The sequence below is a fragment of the Ischnura elegans genome, chromosome 2, assembly GCF_921293095.1.
Source record: "Ischnura elegans chromosome 2, ioIscEleg1.1, whole genome shotgun sequence".
NCBI classification, from domain to species: Eukaryota; Metazoa; Arthropoda; class Insecta; order Odonata; family Coenagrionidae; genus Ischnura; species Ischnura elegans.
Window position 1 is genome coordinate 6,116,650 of NC_060247.1, and position 17,773 is coordinate 6,134,422.

General features: G+C 37.9%; 1 protein-coding gene across 1 annotated transcript in view; it reads left to right on the forward strand.

Annotated features, from left to right (window-relative positions):
* LOC124173956 (tyrosine-protein kinase Dnt-like) overlaps positions 1-17,773 on the forward strand; it is a 465,002-nt gene that overhangs the window by 279,767 nt on the left and 167,462 nt on the right. The window contains exon 4 of the mRNA XM_046553120.1: positions 2,126-2,235. Coding sequence (XP_046409076.1) covers positions 2,126-2,235 — 110 coding nt within the window. The remainder of the gene's footprint in view (positions 1-2,125; positions 2,236-17,773) is intronic.

Below are 17,773 nucleotides of genomic sequence, written 5' to 3' on the forward strand. Positions count from 1 at the left end.
TTCTTCTCGGGTTTCCATCCGGGTGAGCTCCATCTCCATCGCTGCCGACGTTTCGATAGAATCCTTTTCTATCGTCATCAGGGCCGATGACGTTAGAAAAGGATTCATTCTATCGAAACGTCGGCAGCGATGGAGATGGAGCTCACCCGGATGGAAACCCGAGAAGAATTCACCGCCATCTTTATGTCTCTTTTAACACAACCTGAATTAAATTTATCATTCGATTTTTCCGCGGTAGATGGGTTATTTTAGGTAAATAAACTTATCTCTGCCTTTATATTCTGTGTATCATAATTTGAATATCAAGTGTCCGTCATGAACAATGAAATTTGGCCCAAACGTATGTGAAACATCTGTTTTCTTTGAGGTAATACGGAATAAAACTTGGCTCATTACATCACAGTGCCTTCTCATTACTTTTTTGGTAAATACCTGAGACGTATTTGCATGCAACCATTGTAAGTACCCTATCGTATCCTCAAAGGCACCTCTCGACCCTAAGCGCTCTCCCTGCGGTGAAGCAAACAGCCACACGCGGCCTGCATCCGCGCTCCTTGCACCCTCGCTCTTCTCCCGCTCCTGTTAACGCCCCCCGGCCCCGTTGCAACAGTTTCCGCGTGAACCGGGCACGCCCTCTTCGCCCGGGCAATAACTCATGCGCACTGCACTCCGCTGCGAAGCACTCCCTACACTGTTTATCCGCTTTGACTATCCCATCGCTTTTGTGCAGCAAGGTTTATATTCAGATAAAGATTTAAAACTACAGGCTCCGCTTTTTGGTGATGCATGAAGATGCAAATAAAAGGTTGGCAATGGGAATTGCACTTTTCTCCAAAAGTGTTGATTAACTTTTAAATAAACGTACCTGCTGCAATTTAATAAGAGGTTGCAGTTGTGCTTCGTGGAGAACAGCCAATAAAAATACGTGACATTCCTCGTCCTGGGTAATATGAGAAATACTTTTTCAACTTCGCCACTTTGCCGCGAATTTGAGTTACATCCGTTTCGTTTTACAATTATTAAATAAGAAAGAAATTTAAATCCTTCGTTCTTTTTGTGCAGCAGGTTAAATAACCATAATCAGTAATACAAATATATGAAATTTACTCTTGACTTATAAATTTTGCCAAAATACCCGTAACGGTCTCTATATTTTGTTTCTACTATTTCCTTCTTGCTGATTTAGCTACCTCGAAATTAGGAACGTCTCATCATTACATACCCCTCTCTCAACTTGCAACCTCTTTCCACTTCCCCTACACTTCTGAAATAGTGTTACGATACTCGGTGTCTTGATTTTGGCTGAAGTCAGTTGAAACCAAGGTCGGTGCTCAAAAAGCAAAGTGGAAATTCACAAAGATCATTATTTATTTGAGCATGTAGTTTGCAAACTCGAATTGTGCAGGTCACGTGATTTCTCAATCATTAATTTCAACAATGGTGAACACAATATATATGTTAAAATAGTGTTAAAAATTTCAAATAAAAATGTCATACTGTGGTTGTTCTACGTATGGCCTATTTGGTGAAATTACGGAATTCCGCGGTGTAGTTCCAGAACATCCTGTTAAATCCTGATACATAGTATCTCTAATTTTTTATATACTCTTTTCATATCCTTTCGTCATCAATTGCTTAGGGAATCGTTAAATTTACCTTAACTCAGCGGTTCCCGAACTTTTTCTTTCCACGACCCATTTTAGCCCATACGTTTTAGCCGCGACCCCTTAAAAATGGTGGTCAAAGTTTAAGTACATAGTTCACCATATTATTTTTATACATCTCGCGACCCCTTTCCTAACGGCCCGCGACCCCGCTGGGGGTCGCGACCCCCAGTTTGGGAACCGCTGCCTTAACTTAAACTTAAATTGACCGGTATGCTATAACCAGAGCCCATTTATAATTTTTTTTAATTTGGAAATTAATGGGAATTTATCCGGAAGAGATTTGTAAGAGGAAATCGTAAAAATACCTCGTATCCATATTTTATATAGCTTATGTGTATGTACTAAAATTGAATTATAATGAATGAGGACGGATGTAAAAGTTATCTATCGTATCATAAATGTAAGTCCTTTATGCTACCAAGTGACATGGGTTATCATTGTCTCCTCTCTCTTTGCAGCTGCCATATGTGCTTGCCGTGGATTACGATGACCGGCTAGGAGCTCTGAGGCCACCTGAGTTTAACATCTCACTTCGAGGACAAGTTCCCACCAGAGTGCAAACATTCAGGTAAGAGCCTTTGCTTGTCATCGCCTTTTAGTTGACACATATCTGCTCATTACAGTCCGTTTTTCTCCATTGCTTAAAAGCCAATATGTAACTTTCTTTTTCATTTTCTTCGTTGGTATCTCAATTGCTTTTCTCACTTTGAGCCAGAGGTATCATTATAAATATGAAATTTACCTAAAGTCTGCGTTGTACGTTTAAATAAAGAGTGAGTAATTGGAAACCGCCAAGTTATAACGACGGCCTTCAATTCTGTTCATGTTAAAATAGTTCTTGGAGTGTAGGTTAATATATGTTACGCAAAAAGTTTTAGCCAACGTTTCTGTTTATTTTAAACTATTTAAACATGAATTAAACGAGGTCAAGGTAAGGAAAAAAATATTAATTCTGTTTGAAAATAAAAGGATTAGGTGATTATTTTTTAAATATAGCGATGAAAAGAGAATATTAAGGTAAAAAAAACTGTGTAAACTGACTGTACCTGCGTAAATGTAAACTAGATGTAAATATTGATTGATTGAGAAATAAAATCGAAAGGAAATATCATCAAAGATCTTTTTCAAGAGCTGTTCCCAGATTGATGAAGAAGTAGGCTTAGTCATGGTCCTAAAATTAATCTCGTATTTATTATAAATTTATAATATATAAAAGGCCAATTTCATCGAAATATCAAAACCTCTGGTGATCGGAGAGATTATTCACGGCATACTTATGGTACACTGGGAACTGATTATATTTCAGGATGTCGTTGTGCGTTATTTTGATTATTATTTTTTACGCATTTAAATTTCAAAGTCAACGTAAACTTTTACGGTGTGGGAGTTGTTAAATTCCCTATAAGTTGCAATGTAATGTTAGCATTGACCCCTTTAATGTATTTTTAATCTTAAACGTAATTGTTTAAAAATGAATTGATATATTTTCGCTTTTGTCAAAGGAAAAAATTAGAAAATAACTCGATTAGAAAAAAAAGCTTATACATTGAATTTGTTTATTCATGAACGTTCTTAATGTGACGGTGGAAATAAATGATAACTCAAATAAATACGCATTAAGTCCTCATAATCTGTTACCATTTTATTTCGAATATTATCACATTCAAAGTAGCACCATGTACTCCTATTACACAAGAAGCTGGGTTTATTCGCTGTCTCACACGAACAGCGTAAATTGGTGGGCGGCAGGGAGCCGGAAGTGTTGGTGGGGAACTTGAACGTGAAACCCATTACAGAGTGCAATTTATCATGCTGCTACTACACCGTTCAACCCAGACTATCGGAAAATTATAACAAAGAAAAGTTTCGCTCTCCATCACCTTGGCTACGCGGTTCTTGCCTTTGCGTTCCATTTTTTGCTATTTATCCGGAAGTGTTCTGCTTTAAACTGAAATCTGCTGCTAGTGATGAGTCTAAGAAATTTGAGTTAATGCTCAGTGGTTTCCGGGAGTTCAACGAAACTCCCTTATTAGTTCCTGTCAAGAGATATTTTCCTTATACTCTATTAATATTTCCAAACACCAAATTTATAGCTGTACAATTATCAAAAAAACATCAGAACGTTTTTTGCATTATTATGGATTTCATTATATCCCGAAAAACTTCCACTGCTGCAGTAATATACATGCATAATCACAATTAATTGCTGTGGAAATAGCTGATTGGTATGATATGAACCAAAACGTTTTTTTTTTAATCTTTAACGGTGATGTCAATAGAGCACTATTTTTTTGAGTTGAGGTCAACATGCTAATGATTATGAAATGATTCCCTGATTCGACAGTTGCAAGGGTAGAGTTAAGCAGAAAATAAAAACTACGACTGAGTATTGTGGGAAAAGAGCTTTAATTTTTTCAGAGCCTTATGCGCCAACCAATAATGTTTAATGGCGCCGCAAATAGATTATGACATTCGTGGGAGTTTTGGTATTCAGATGTAGTTGTCTTCGTCAGTCTTCCTTCATCGAGTGCGATAATTCTCCTAATGCGGTCTAAATATATAAATGAACTGCAATGCATATCGTGCAGAGTTACTATTTTTCTAAATCTCTAATTTTGAATCAAACTTCATGCTCTAAGCTTAATTTATTCCCATTCCAGTGAACTGTGTCCTTCCGCTACGCTCAAATCACTCACGAGCATTTCCCGGTGACCTGAATTTTATACTTGCATAAACCCCACTTTGATTATGCTTCGAGTTTATCTATGGAGTTCCCAAGTAAAATATTCTTCTGATGTGTTGTTTGCCGTGTTATAATATTCTTAATTTAATGCACAAATTCTTTTCGAACAATCGACCCTTTTCATATTGCCCAGAATCAAGCATATGGTACGAGGAAAGCGCTTCCAGACGTCTGGAGAAGACGTTGATGCCTACAAAACAGCCATTTTGACTACTCCTACTTCGGTATGGAATAAATTTTATTATGACCGGTTCCATCGAATGCAAAAGTTAATTGACCATCGCGGGGAGTGTTTTGAAAAACAAATTAAAAATCTGCGTTATTGTCACTGTTTTAGTTTTCTTCGTCTTCTTGTCTTGTTTTAGATTTATTTTTAACGAAAATAATTTTAACATAGTAACATTATCATGCACTAATTTTCCATAAACTAAAGCTATAAGAAGATAAAACGCAGATCAAATATTCGATGGAAATCACTTTATAGTTTTTCTCTCGGTAATGGATTATGATCGTTAAGTGAGCGCCTAATATCTTAATATAACGATGAAATATTATATAAACCCGTACTGCTGGTGATCTTGGTTGACTACACTTATTACTGTTAAATTGCGTTCTATTTAAATATAAATCGCAATTAACAGACTGCTTTAGGTGGAGGAAGCTGCAGTATTGCTGATGATATTGTGCGACTACAATTATTATTGTTAAATTGCGTTTTATTTAAATATAAATCACGATCTATAGACTGCTTTAGCTGGAGGAAAATATTGGAGGGATGAGAGGAAGGAAAGCCATGATATGCCTCGGAGGTGGATGCCGTCTCTCTCTCTAAGTAAGGGGATGATTTTTGTTCGGAGTTGGAGGAGCGGGAGCGAAACGCTCGCAAGCATTCCCTGTTGATTCAGCTGTGAATTCTCCGATAATTTCCTCCCCTTCCCCACCCTCCACCCGCCCTCGCCCTCGCCTCCTCCCGTTCCACCCACACTCACCCATTCCACCCACGGCAAAAACAAGGCGAACACTCTCCCTCTCTCCAGATCGCATCCCCACTTATTTCCCACCCGACGCCGCCTTCTACCCCTTCGCAAACCACTCCCAACCCCTCTCTTGGTCCTTGGTTCATTCCCAACTCCCCTCTTGCTCCCATCCACGCCTTTTTGTGTGAGTGCGTGTGTTCACCCTTGTGTGCATTCTTCGCCCTGCCCTCCCCTAATATGATTTAAAAATCTCTCTGCATTTTTTGACATATTTAGTGCATTTATTTACGAATTCGTAAGCATCATGCCTTGCCATTTGAACATAATCGTGAAATTATTGTATTTAAGAAACGTAGCCCATTCAGTTTTGAAATAATACTGAAGGTAATTGGTGGCTGTGAAGTGAACTTTTTTTAACATCGTTTTTATCCTTTTTAATTGGGAGGTTTGCTGAAACTCAGGATATAAAGTAATTCTTCAGCTCTATTCCCTCTAAAAATGTTAAGTGAGATTCGTAGTGTACGATATTAAAAAAACGCATGATAAAACGAAATTTGAATGACTCAGGGTTTATATTTATCCAAACGTAAAAAACTCGTTATAGATTTTTTGTCTTGCTTGACTTTACCCCGAGTTCTTCAGCTTACACTTGGACTATGAATGGAGGTTAACCAAGGAGTATTATGTGGAATGTTTTTGAGAGATCCCAGGGTATCGTCAAGTACCTACTCATCGACTATGTTGCCTTTCCCAAACCACTTGCTCAGGCGAGGGTTACTTGCTCACTGCTCAGGCATATGAGAGGGTCGTTATAGTGTCACACCGCATTCAATCCCTGCAGCGAAGCCCTTGACGTGTTTGGGGGTCACTGTTCATTTGTAGTGATATGAATTCATTATGCTCTCCCGTTTAGGATGACGTGCCTGATCAAATATGGGTGTGATTTTCGTACCCTCCGAAAAACACTGGAATAATTTTTCAAAATGGATAATAGCCTTGAGTGGCTCTTTTATTGAAATATTGCTCGATAAATCAAAATGGTTTTACGTGTTCATTCATTATTTGGGCCTGATCAATTTCTTCTTATGCAGCGAGACAACAAATATGCCTTGCGTGAGATTGATGTAAGTTACTTTTAGCTAGCCCGATTTTACTGCATTACTTCCAAAAACATTACTCGATGTTTTTATACTCCTTTTTCGATTTTTGGCTTCTTCTTTCATTTTTCCCGTCGCTCTTTCACAAACGGTGGTCAGTAGTCTTCCATTTTACCTCCTCCTCCATTTCCTCACACTCCTCCCCCTCTCTTGTCCCACGACAACCAACATGTCGTGGGGGTATCGGCGTCCCCTGCTCACTTCCGCACCCTTCTGCACCTCCGACCCCCCTCGCTTACCCTCGGACAGAGCGTAACCCAATCCCATCGCCCTCCGCTTCCCACAAAGCAAATTCAAGCGCCCCTTGCCGATCCGAACTCACCGAGAACACCTGTCACTTTTCCCGAGAGCATTATTTTTCCTCCTAGTTGTCTTCCTATCTCGCCCTTTGCTCTCTATTTCATTCTTCTTCCTTTTCTCAATTGATCCCCCCACCCTCTGTTCCCTCACCTCCTTTCTAATCGGTCTCTACTCACCATGTCCTTCATTGACAGCGGAGAAATAGTAAAAGTATGTGATTAGTATGCTAGTAAATTGAATTACAGTAAGCTTACAGTAGGTGTATGACTTAGTAAATAATATTTCACAAATTATTTAGCCTCATTTTGGAGATATTTTTACCCAGCACTTCATTATTTTACTCGCGGATAAATTTAAACCAAACACTATCAAGATCATTGCCAAAATACCAACCTTATTCACTTGTGGCGTGAGGTATTCATTTTCTCTTTGATGGCGGTTTTCTTCCACCTTCCTTCTATAAGTAGTTGTATCAGTGAGTACATAGCTAAAGCAACTGTTAAAGCGTTTGGCCTATTCGAACAAGAGCCGAAAATTATTATTTTTAGCGCGTTTTCTCCTTAAGTAAGGAATAACTACCCGTCGTTCAAATGGGTTTGCCGTTGTGAGGTTGTAACGTAGCTTGGCAGGCTAAGATGTGTTGAGCGCTTAGCTCCTGATCAAAGGTTACTTTCAAATTTCAGGCAAATTTGAAAGTAAGCTTTAGGCATTTTTATTTGTACGATGTTGTCCAGGAAAGAGCTTTCAACTGTCCTGAATAAACCCATCAAATTCACACTCCTTTGCCTTAGTCCTACGCGGCTTTAACCTTAACTATTAAATAAACCTTCGATTTGAATGAGTATTTTTCTAATTTTATAATTGCTGCCATACAGATATAATTACATCCTTTTATTCATAAAAATGAGTTCACTTCGTTTTCGTTAATCAAGAGCGTTGCCTCAATTAAAAGCATCTGGGATTTGGAGGAGGTGACAAAAAAATGTTGACAATTTTGCAATGAGGGCTGTGTAGTGAGGGGTGGGTGGAAATACGCATAGTGTACCTACGTATTACCTCGTATTATCGAAAGGGCATGGGGACCAAATAACCCGCGACTAATGAAGAAAACGTTGGCTGAACTGGGAAGGAATAACTGAAAGTTGCTTTATCTGTTTAGATTATCTGCTATAGTTGTTGTTAACGTTTTCGTTGATAACTTTCCTCCTCACACCTTTTGCACAGTGCTACTGTGTTGGTATATCTATAATCTTAAAATTAGTTTTTACTTGGTGTTAATGCATTTTTATTCATGAAATATTACATTAAATTAAATAATATTGGTTTATATGTAAAAAAGTTCTAATTTGCTAGTTACCTGCTACGTAAATCTTTATTCATTAACTTCAAAAATTCGACTACCTGTGGTTTGATACATTTAGAGTTTTATTCAATTGTAATCTTCCAAATAACTCCATGAGATGCGAAAAATGCTCGTAAATATCATGGCAATATATTATTCAAGTAATTATTGAGACACAATTTACATGTGAACTAAATAGATATGAACCAGTAGGTAAAAACTATGGTCCCCTTAAAAATCCTCCTGAAGATAAAATGTGTGAATGATGTTCTGCCTTTCGACCTTGTCTCCTTGAGTCCTCCCACTATTCCATCACTCGTAGGTAAGTACATTTCATAGGTACAATTCATCCAACCCTTATGGATACCCCCTCCTCTCCTCCCTCAATTTCTTCCCTTTCCCCCGCCCCTTATTACATCAATTCGCATCTGAAACCGGGTGGCGATCCTCCCACGCGCATCTCGTCTCCCATGGCAACCTCACAATGCACCCTCACCCCACTCGCTCCCATACAAACCGCCTCTCCCTCACCGAAAATTCTCCCAACCGCCTTTCACGAGTGGCAACGCTTAATCGTCTTAGCGTGAACTTTAACAATGTTATTACTTGAATTATTTCCGCATGGTGAATCCTCAAACAGTCTACTTACAAGAGGTTTATGCCCGAGGCAATTATGGCGCTTGATTTGTTCTCTTGAATACCATAAGCTGCAGGGTATTTCTGCATTTAATCCGCTTTAAACTTATTTTTCTTGAATGCACGAGTTCACGCTCACTTCTTTTGCCTCCGTTAAAGTATCTCTCTTGGATTTCGCGGTTGTGGCGTGGAGTAAGTAGATATTTTACATCTCGCTTTCATTCAACTCATTTGAACATGTGTGAATAAATGTAAGTAATTCTTGATGAATATTTTTTGCTGTAATTTTGAGTTATTCAATGAGGTCAGGCAACTATTAATATTTTTGCCGGCATTAAATCTTCCGCAATTGATATTTTCATTATATGGGATATCGAGAGTAAAAAATCCAGAATAATCCAGCAATCAAAACTATCATGATTATGCCAAATTTTAGTCAAAATATAAAGAACGGAGTGCATAAAATTAAAATTTACCGGATTCGTTATTAATTAATATGAGCACTATATATTTCGCTCAAATTCCCGGCTGCAATTCCATATTCTTTTTAAGATTTTATGCCATGCATCTCTCATACTCAATCTCACATGTAACTGCTGTGAAACTAAATCCATCTTATTGAATATGAAGAAATGAAACGATAAAGTTGGTTTTATGGAGTTGCTCCAGAATCATAACTGTCAGTTCAGTATTAAATTACTTCTTTTCATGAATCGTAAATACGATTTCAAAATGTCACCTACTTTTTAATGCTATATTTTACGAAAACGCTACCGAATTTTTTATCTACGTGTTTAATTGGAATTTTTGTCTTTAAACTTAAATAATGAGTTCCTATAATTTTTTTCAGTAGAGTATAAAGATAATGAGTTTATGTGAAAGAATAGTATGGAATGGAGCTCAGGGTATTATTATTGCCAAATGCCGAAATTCGAAAATTAATGGAATAGAATGTCGAAGCGAAATGCCTTATAGAACCATGCAATTTTGAACTTTTTATGAATGACCCTGACGAAAATTTTACAAATAATAATACCTCGAGCCCTACAATAGAAATTATACCTATAGACTAGTATATATAGGTAGTATCACATAAGAAATGATAATTCTCAATCATTATTTCGTGGAGTACTGCTGACAACGATGGAGCTAGCTTGTTTTCCTGTTTATAGACACGTATTAGAAAATTTTGCGTGGTTTAATAAATGTTCGATGAAATAGTCCTGAGCGGGATGCGAGGTGCTTTAAAGTGGTGAAAGGAACTGGTGTGGTAAGAAAGGGTTGGTAGATGGAAGGGTAGTTGCGTTGTGTGAATAAGGGGGAGATTAAAGGACGGTAAGGAGGTGGGAATGGGGGAAGGGTCGTGATGGAATGCCACTCAGTGGTCCGTTGCCCAGGGAGACGGACATCTGCAGTGAGTTGAAGGCTCAGCGGATTGTAGGCGCTCGGAATTGGACATGGGGTGGGGGAATGGAAAATAGCCTCTAGAGGGAGTAAAAGGAAACGCCGGAAATGAAGAGAATGCCCTGAGAAGGAGACGTTCAGGAGAGCTCACAAGGACTGCTTATGAATATACTGAAATACTTATCTCAATATAGACTCCCTTTATTTTCTATCAGTCTCTCATTTCTTAAACGAAGGTAAAGGCTTTTAGTTATGAAAAGGTATACTTGATCAATGCCTTAAAATGACCTCATTATTAATTTTGAAATTAAATTGCCGGCATGTAGTCTCCTTAGAGGCTGCCATATTCAGTTTCATTAAATTGTCAAGCAAAAACTATCATAAATACCGATATTGTATAGTAATCTAACGATAATTTATATTTACTCTTCTCTTTCATTGTATTTAATCTAACATTTAATCTCTCTCTTTCATACTCGTTCACTGATATGGGATGCATAATATGAATTGGATATAGCTTCTATTTATCTGTAATATTGATTGATATTATGATAACGGACTTCTTAATCAAGCCACCAGGCTTGTGAGGGCCTAGAAATACATTTCGCTACTAATACTTCAAAGTATTTTTGAGGGTAACATGGATAGCGGATGCTTACGTTGCGTAGGCAAATAATACCGCTAAGCCCTTCAGATGACTGTTGGATAACACGTGGGTGTAGAGGGCCTGAGGGAGGTCCCTTGGCGACACGTGAATGCGCCAAAGGGTGGAGAGGCTCGCTTTGAAGGGCCATCAGTCAGCTGAGATGGATCGGCCGAGATACGGCTCAGTGGCAGAAGAGGTTTGGCGATCCCTTCCGGGGAAGTGCGGTCTGGTGTTGATTGTTTGGAGAGGGATGAAGTAATCGGCCTTTGATACCTTTGTTAGGGTAATCGTATAGTGAGGAGGGAAGAGGTTGAGGTAAGGGTAGAGGTAGATGTGGCGGTACCTCGAGGTAGCACAAATGCATTGCGTGTTATAGTGAGCAGGTCGAGGTAGAGGTGTATCTCACGGTTCACCAGGAGGTCGTGCAAGACCGCTTTCAAAGAAAAACGAGTTTGTCTTTTTGAACGGTTTGTCACGAGGTATATCGGGACGCTTCTCCGTGATTTGTGCGTTTAATGCCCGCTTCAGGTGACATCGTCAAGTATTCTTAAAATTTATTTGTGTATTCCTCTGTTTGCAAATGCAGATGGTGATATTCTCCCAAATCTTGTCGCAGTTGATTTATGGGATTAGCACTGAATTCGCGATTAAAGTACCAATCAGCCACCACTTATATCCCTTATGACATGTCGTCACTACCCTGATTAATTCTATTGCTTAACATTGTAAAAATGTTACAAATAAACAAATAACCATTGCTGTTGATGCCACATGATGGAGGACTGGCTCTTGGTCAAGGCTTATCGAAAGCTGCATGCGTAAACGATTTTACTATGTGATACTACCTCTATCTCCAACTTCATCTCTACCTCTATCACTATCTCTGCCTCCATCTCTAACTCCTCACTATTCGAGCACCCTTAGAGGGCGGAAGTGTTGGAGTAGTCATTGTGGTCTATTCACGTGGAATGGAGTGCTGTATGCACACATCATGTGACAATAGCTCCGGAAGCAAGCCCTTTAGTTTGAAAAATCGAGTGATTTGTCTCCAACGGTCTCTTGGGTGCATGTTCTCAAACGGATTGAGAGCTCAAGGGGATCCCTTCGAAGGATACAACACACCGGGGCCGGGAACCAAGCCAGAGGCTTATACGCCCGATCTCCCGGGGAGGGGCTGGAGAGGAAGGAAAAAGGAAAGAGGCTCCGCCGCGATAGGAGCCCGTCGACGCCTCTGGGGTAGCATAGGTTCAGAAGGGATGGGACGGGGAAAAAACACCTCAACGTATAGAAGAGAAGAGGGCCCAACTAAATAGCAAAACCAAGCAAAGCTATTAATGTTCAAACGATTTTGGAGGATCATTCTATGAGGAAGAATAATCCATCGATCAAATCGTTAGATATTTCGTTAGATATTTAGAATCGTTCTCAAAGTGAACATGGAGACCGTCATTAAAAAGTTGACGGCAGCAGCATCTGGGAATATATTTGCGGCGTATTTTGCGTGTCAGTGTCCACGCCGGTTGTATTTACGATACAAATGAGTCTTTAGTAGTAAACATTGAGTCCATGGATTAATAGGAGCAAAAACATGATTTAAAATTGAGTATTAATTCACGTGGTACCGGGTTTCGGGTTTCAAAGAGCGTATTTTCCGAAATCTTCTTGCCACAGTCGCACTTGTCCCTTCGTTGAGAGACCTAGCGGAAGGACAGCGAGGAAGGTTCACCTAAGTACTAGCTCCGTTCTCATCGAGGAGTTGATTTTCCACAATGCCCTGATGTTCCAAGTAGTATTATTATAAATTCCTCGTGGCTTCTTGGGAGCTAGGGGAGACTGGGGCACAGTGGGACAATTGATTTATTTAAACAATTTACTCGGTCAAAGGGCAAATGCATTAAAATTAAGGAAGTCATATCACGAGGAATAATGCACAAAAATCTTATTTCCTAATCTTATGTAGTTTCGCGTAAATGTTATAAAATATGTTTTTTGCTATAATTTTCGTAACTTTCATGTTATGAATATTTATGCAATTCTCTTAATTATCGCAAGTTTCATAAGGAATGACTTGGTGAATACATTATTTAGGCCCGTATTCATAGTCGCGTCTTGAGCATTTGCTTGATGAAGATCGCCTCAAGCACGAGCTTATTCGCTATTTCCGTTTCATAGTCGCCAAACAAGACGGTCTCAAGTCATTGTTGAATGAGACGAGCTTGATCAAGCTCGCCTTGTAATAAGGCGAGCTTGTCCGCTTTCATAGTCGCGCCTTATTGTAAACAAGCAAATGCTCAAGCGCGCCTGTATTCATAGTCGTCAAAGGTCGTCTTGTTTATCAAATAAGACAACGAATAAGATCGCCTTCGTCAAGTCAACGTCGACCCCGTCTTGAGCAAATGCTCATTCAAGTTTGTGTTACGTTAACCGCTGGAATCCGGACAAAATACAGTTTTCTGACGTTTTTACTCGAATTTTATTGCCAATTATGGAAATTATTAGTATTTTGCTTCGAAATTCGGCGAGTTATGAAGAGTTTCGAAGAATATATTAGGCTGGAAGGTATGGAAAGGAGTGGTGAATATATTCCTAAAAAGAAGGTTTAAGGACGTAAAATTGTGGCTGATTCGTATCCTGCGGGTTATGCCGTAAAGTCTAATGTAATCTGTGCCAACTTCTCTGACGACTTGATTCACTTCATTGCTGTCACAAAATGGGAAGTGGACAACCGGTAAAGTGTGTGTGAAATATTGTTTTTCATTGCAAGGAGAGGATACCTCGCCTTATATGCTTCAGTAATTACATTTCGGATATCAATGAGTCTTATTTGACGTGGATTACGTGTTCGAGTGGAATATTTCATTGATAAAGTGGTGTCTGAAAGTGCGAGTAACATACCGTTACGTACAGTTCGCGATTGTGCTCCTGTGCAAACCTTTTGTGGCATAAATTGTTCCATTTTAATTGTTTTACACATTATTAACCTTGTCATTATGGGTATCTGATTATTCATGACAGTAATATACTCTTCAGAGAGTACCTAACGTTTAAAACAAAGTCATTGTACTGGAGTGCTTGTCAATCAGTTATGAAATATTTTGTTCCTTTTGAAAAGAAATATATCCTTTAGTTGCACTGTCTAATTCCTGTTCTTCCAGTTATTTCTAACTTCTCCAATTAGTGGAATGCATGTCTGTTCCTACCAACATGTATTTTGTGGATCTTCGAGAGTGCAATAAGAATGAAATAGATAAATGTTTGGAATTAAAGTACCTAAGTAGCCTCTGCTTCGAAGCCTATGGTACAACACTCTTCGAAAGGACTATTTTGGTGATGTAAAAGTAGTGGTCGTTTAGTAGAAGTGCTGCTGTCTGATCTGAGAGAGTAGTACATTACATCTTTTGAGTACCAGTGGTAATGAGTAAGTGACGATAACCACTCAATTTAAAGTTGGTAGGTTAATGAAATTTGGAGAGCGGAGGTGTTATTCAATCTTCTTGTCACAGCAATCATGTCAAGGAGCAGGGATAAATGTTAGCGAAAAAGTTAACTATCATTCTACCAGTCTACATAGTTGTGAAGTGACATACTGCGATACTTTACTACCAATATTGCATCTTTTTTGTTATTATTTTATAAATAACGGATCTTCTTAACGTGGTCCCTACCTCAACACTGAGTAATACAAGTCAAAGTTGAACTTTAAATTTCTAATGGAGATAAACGGAGTGTTATATGATCCGCAGGACGAACCCATAGGCATAGCAGTCGCTAGATTACCGAAACGGTACATTAGGGATGCTCAAAATCCCTTCGATTGGTATCACGAAGGGGAGTTTAAACAACGCTACAGATTTACCAAACATTCTGTCACCCATGGTATACTTCCCCTAATGGAGAGACCTCTTAACAAGCCAAATAAGAGAGGTCTTCCTATTTCCCCGCCTCTGCAACTACTCATATGCTTGAGATTTTATGCGACTGGCAGTTTCCAGGTAAATGATTTATTATTTCTCTCCATCAATATAGTTTGTAACGACCGGCTCATATTTACCTGTTGAACTTTCGCTTGGTCAGTATAGATTCTTGGAAAAGCAAAATGTTAGCAATACCTCTGTTTCTACATCTTTTATTTGATGCTCTTCTTTTGGAGTGTGATTCTTTTATCAACAGTTATACTTATTTGTATGGTGAAATCATCTTAAGCTTTTAAAAATTTCAGAAAGTATGTGGAGATACATTAAAAATTTCCCAGCCTACAGTTTCAAGGGTAATATTCAGAATCTCCTCACTGCTGGCGTCGCAAATGCGGGGTACAATTAAAATGCCAAGTACCATTGAGAATAAGTTGACCACCAGGCAGGCATTTCAAGAAATGGGGAAAGGTAGAGGTGATGTTGGTCTGCCAGGAATTGATGGTGCAATCGATTGCACTCATATAAGGTTGTCAAATGTACATCTCAACAATATTCAGGAAGTGTATAGAAACAGGAAAGGATTTTTTTCTCTGAATGTACAGGTTTGAAAAGTTCCAATATTCCTTTAAGGAGTTGATCATACTTTACTTTATCACAAGCTAATTGAACTAGAGTTAGAAGTAGGAAACTGGGTTGATCGTTAGGAATTTATTTACAATGAATTACAGTTCCATCAAAATCTTCATTCAAGCAATATGTATTTTAAAGGCCTTAATGCTTGCATATGGTGTTATAAGAAATATACATAAAATTACCATCACTTCATTTAGGCAGTTGTAGGCCCTTCGTTGGAGTTCAATGACATTGTTCCTGAATGGCCTGGCAGTCAGCATGACAGCAGAATTTTTCAAAATTCAAGACTCCACATGCGATATGTTGAAGGTTACCTTGATGGTTGCCTGATTGGTGATGCTGGTTATCCTTGCCTACCTTTTTTACTTACTCCCCTCGCCAACCCAGACACTGAGGCAAAGCGAAGGTACTTATTTGAGCTAATGGTAAAATCTCTCATTAGTAATATCTTTAGGTCATACTACCAGCATGTGATCATTCATTTAATTGAAGTTCCCTTGTTAATAAAAGTATTCTGTTATTTGAATTACTATGGCAATTATGTGAAATATAATCGATTAATTTTCAGTATTATGTAAGCATATGACATAATTGTGCTTATGTTATTTTACATACTGGGGAAGGTTCTACCCCAAAGTGTATTCTTCATTTTAATACTTACTAATTTTTTGCAACTCTGTTTTTTAATTATAGAATCAATGGTGGTTTATTGTTCAATTAAGTTCCTTTAGGGATTTGGTTCTCAACCTACCTTGTGTCATGAGACTTAAATAATTTTCTTGCTACCATCTTCTCCAAATGTAAAAAGCATAAAATTGTATTCATTGCTATTTAAATATAGTAATTTTAAATATTTTTTGTGATGGCCTCCAGCAACCCTTGTGAAAGGGTCAGTCAACAGCCCAAGTGGTAACAAGTGAGAGGTTGAGAACCTATACATTAAAGGATGACCTCAAAATAGAATGTAGTAAAAATTTTTCCAGAAAATTGTTTGCCATGATATCAGGTTCTTATTTAAAAATTTATTCCTGCAAAGATTTTCATTAAAATAAAATTATATTCTTTATATTTCAATTTCTTTATTCTTATAACATATTACCACATATCTTATGCATATAAAATTTTAACATATATGATTTCATATGATTGTATGATTTCATTTCTAAAAACAACATAATGCTAATAAAATCAATGACACAACTAACACATTTACTCAACAGGGATAAGAAAACCAATAAAAATTCTTAATTTTTTTCCTCATTAAGGCGGAGCTCCTCCAACTCTGCATTTGCAGTTGCAGCCCTCTCGTCTAGTTCATGCATAATATTTTCATGTTACCTACTTATTTCTGTCTCGAGGCGAGGCCATAGCCAACTCTTCATCATACTTCATCAGTTTTTTTTGAAGTGCTCCCTTTTCAACTCAGATTTAAGGTAGCCTCTTTCCTCTCTCTCAGTTCTTGATGATGCAGTAGCTGAAATAAATTCTTTTACTTTAGGATAATTTACTCAGTTTTATAATCAAAAACTGTTACTAAGGTTTTTATTTATTAGTTATGTGGTACATCAGGTGGAGACTTGTCTATTCAAATTTATACTAAATAATCTTGTGATCAACAAACACGCTATCATTTTATTTTATTACATAACCGATTAGGTGCCTTAATTTAAAGCTCATCATGGCCTCTGAAATCAGGATATATTTTTGAAAAAGAATGTTATTGATTTCCATGGTATTTATTTGCTGCCTGACGAAGGGACTGATTAAATGAAATAATTCAGAAGTTACATCTCAATATGCATATGGACAGCAAGGGGCTGTTTGAGAAGTTCTAGGTTTTTTTTTTCTGAGATCACATAATGTAGTCTGAATGTGACCTAATGTGGGGGTTACTTTGGAGCCACCTCAGATAGCCTGTTGTGCTTAAATTGGAATGCCTGAAGATAGTAGGTGGTCAAGTAAAAGAAACCAATGCAACCTTATAATGCTTCAAAACCTCATATTGAATTTCAATAGCATAAAATCTTATTTTGAGTCAAATTGGCAATGTTACTAAATATAACCTTTATTTGACCTTACCCATACCTCAGCATACTAATTTCTTTTAAATCAGAATGAAATTATTTATGTATTGTCTGAAAATGCCCAGAATATTTGAATAATGAGACATAATTGGACTCTATCAAGTATAATCCAATTACATATTCATTTCATAATAAATGTCATTATTAAAATCAATATTTTTACAGCTTATACTAATTCTGATGTGCATACTTAATTTGCTTTGTTAAATGTGTAGGTACAATGAAGTTCATACAAGAACAAGAATAGTCGTGGAAAGAGTGTTCGGAATT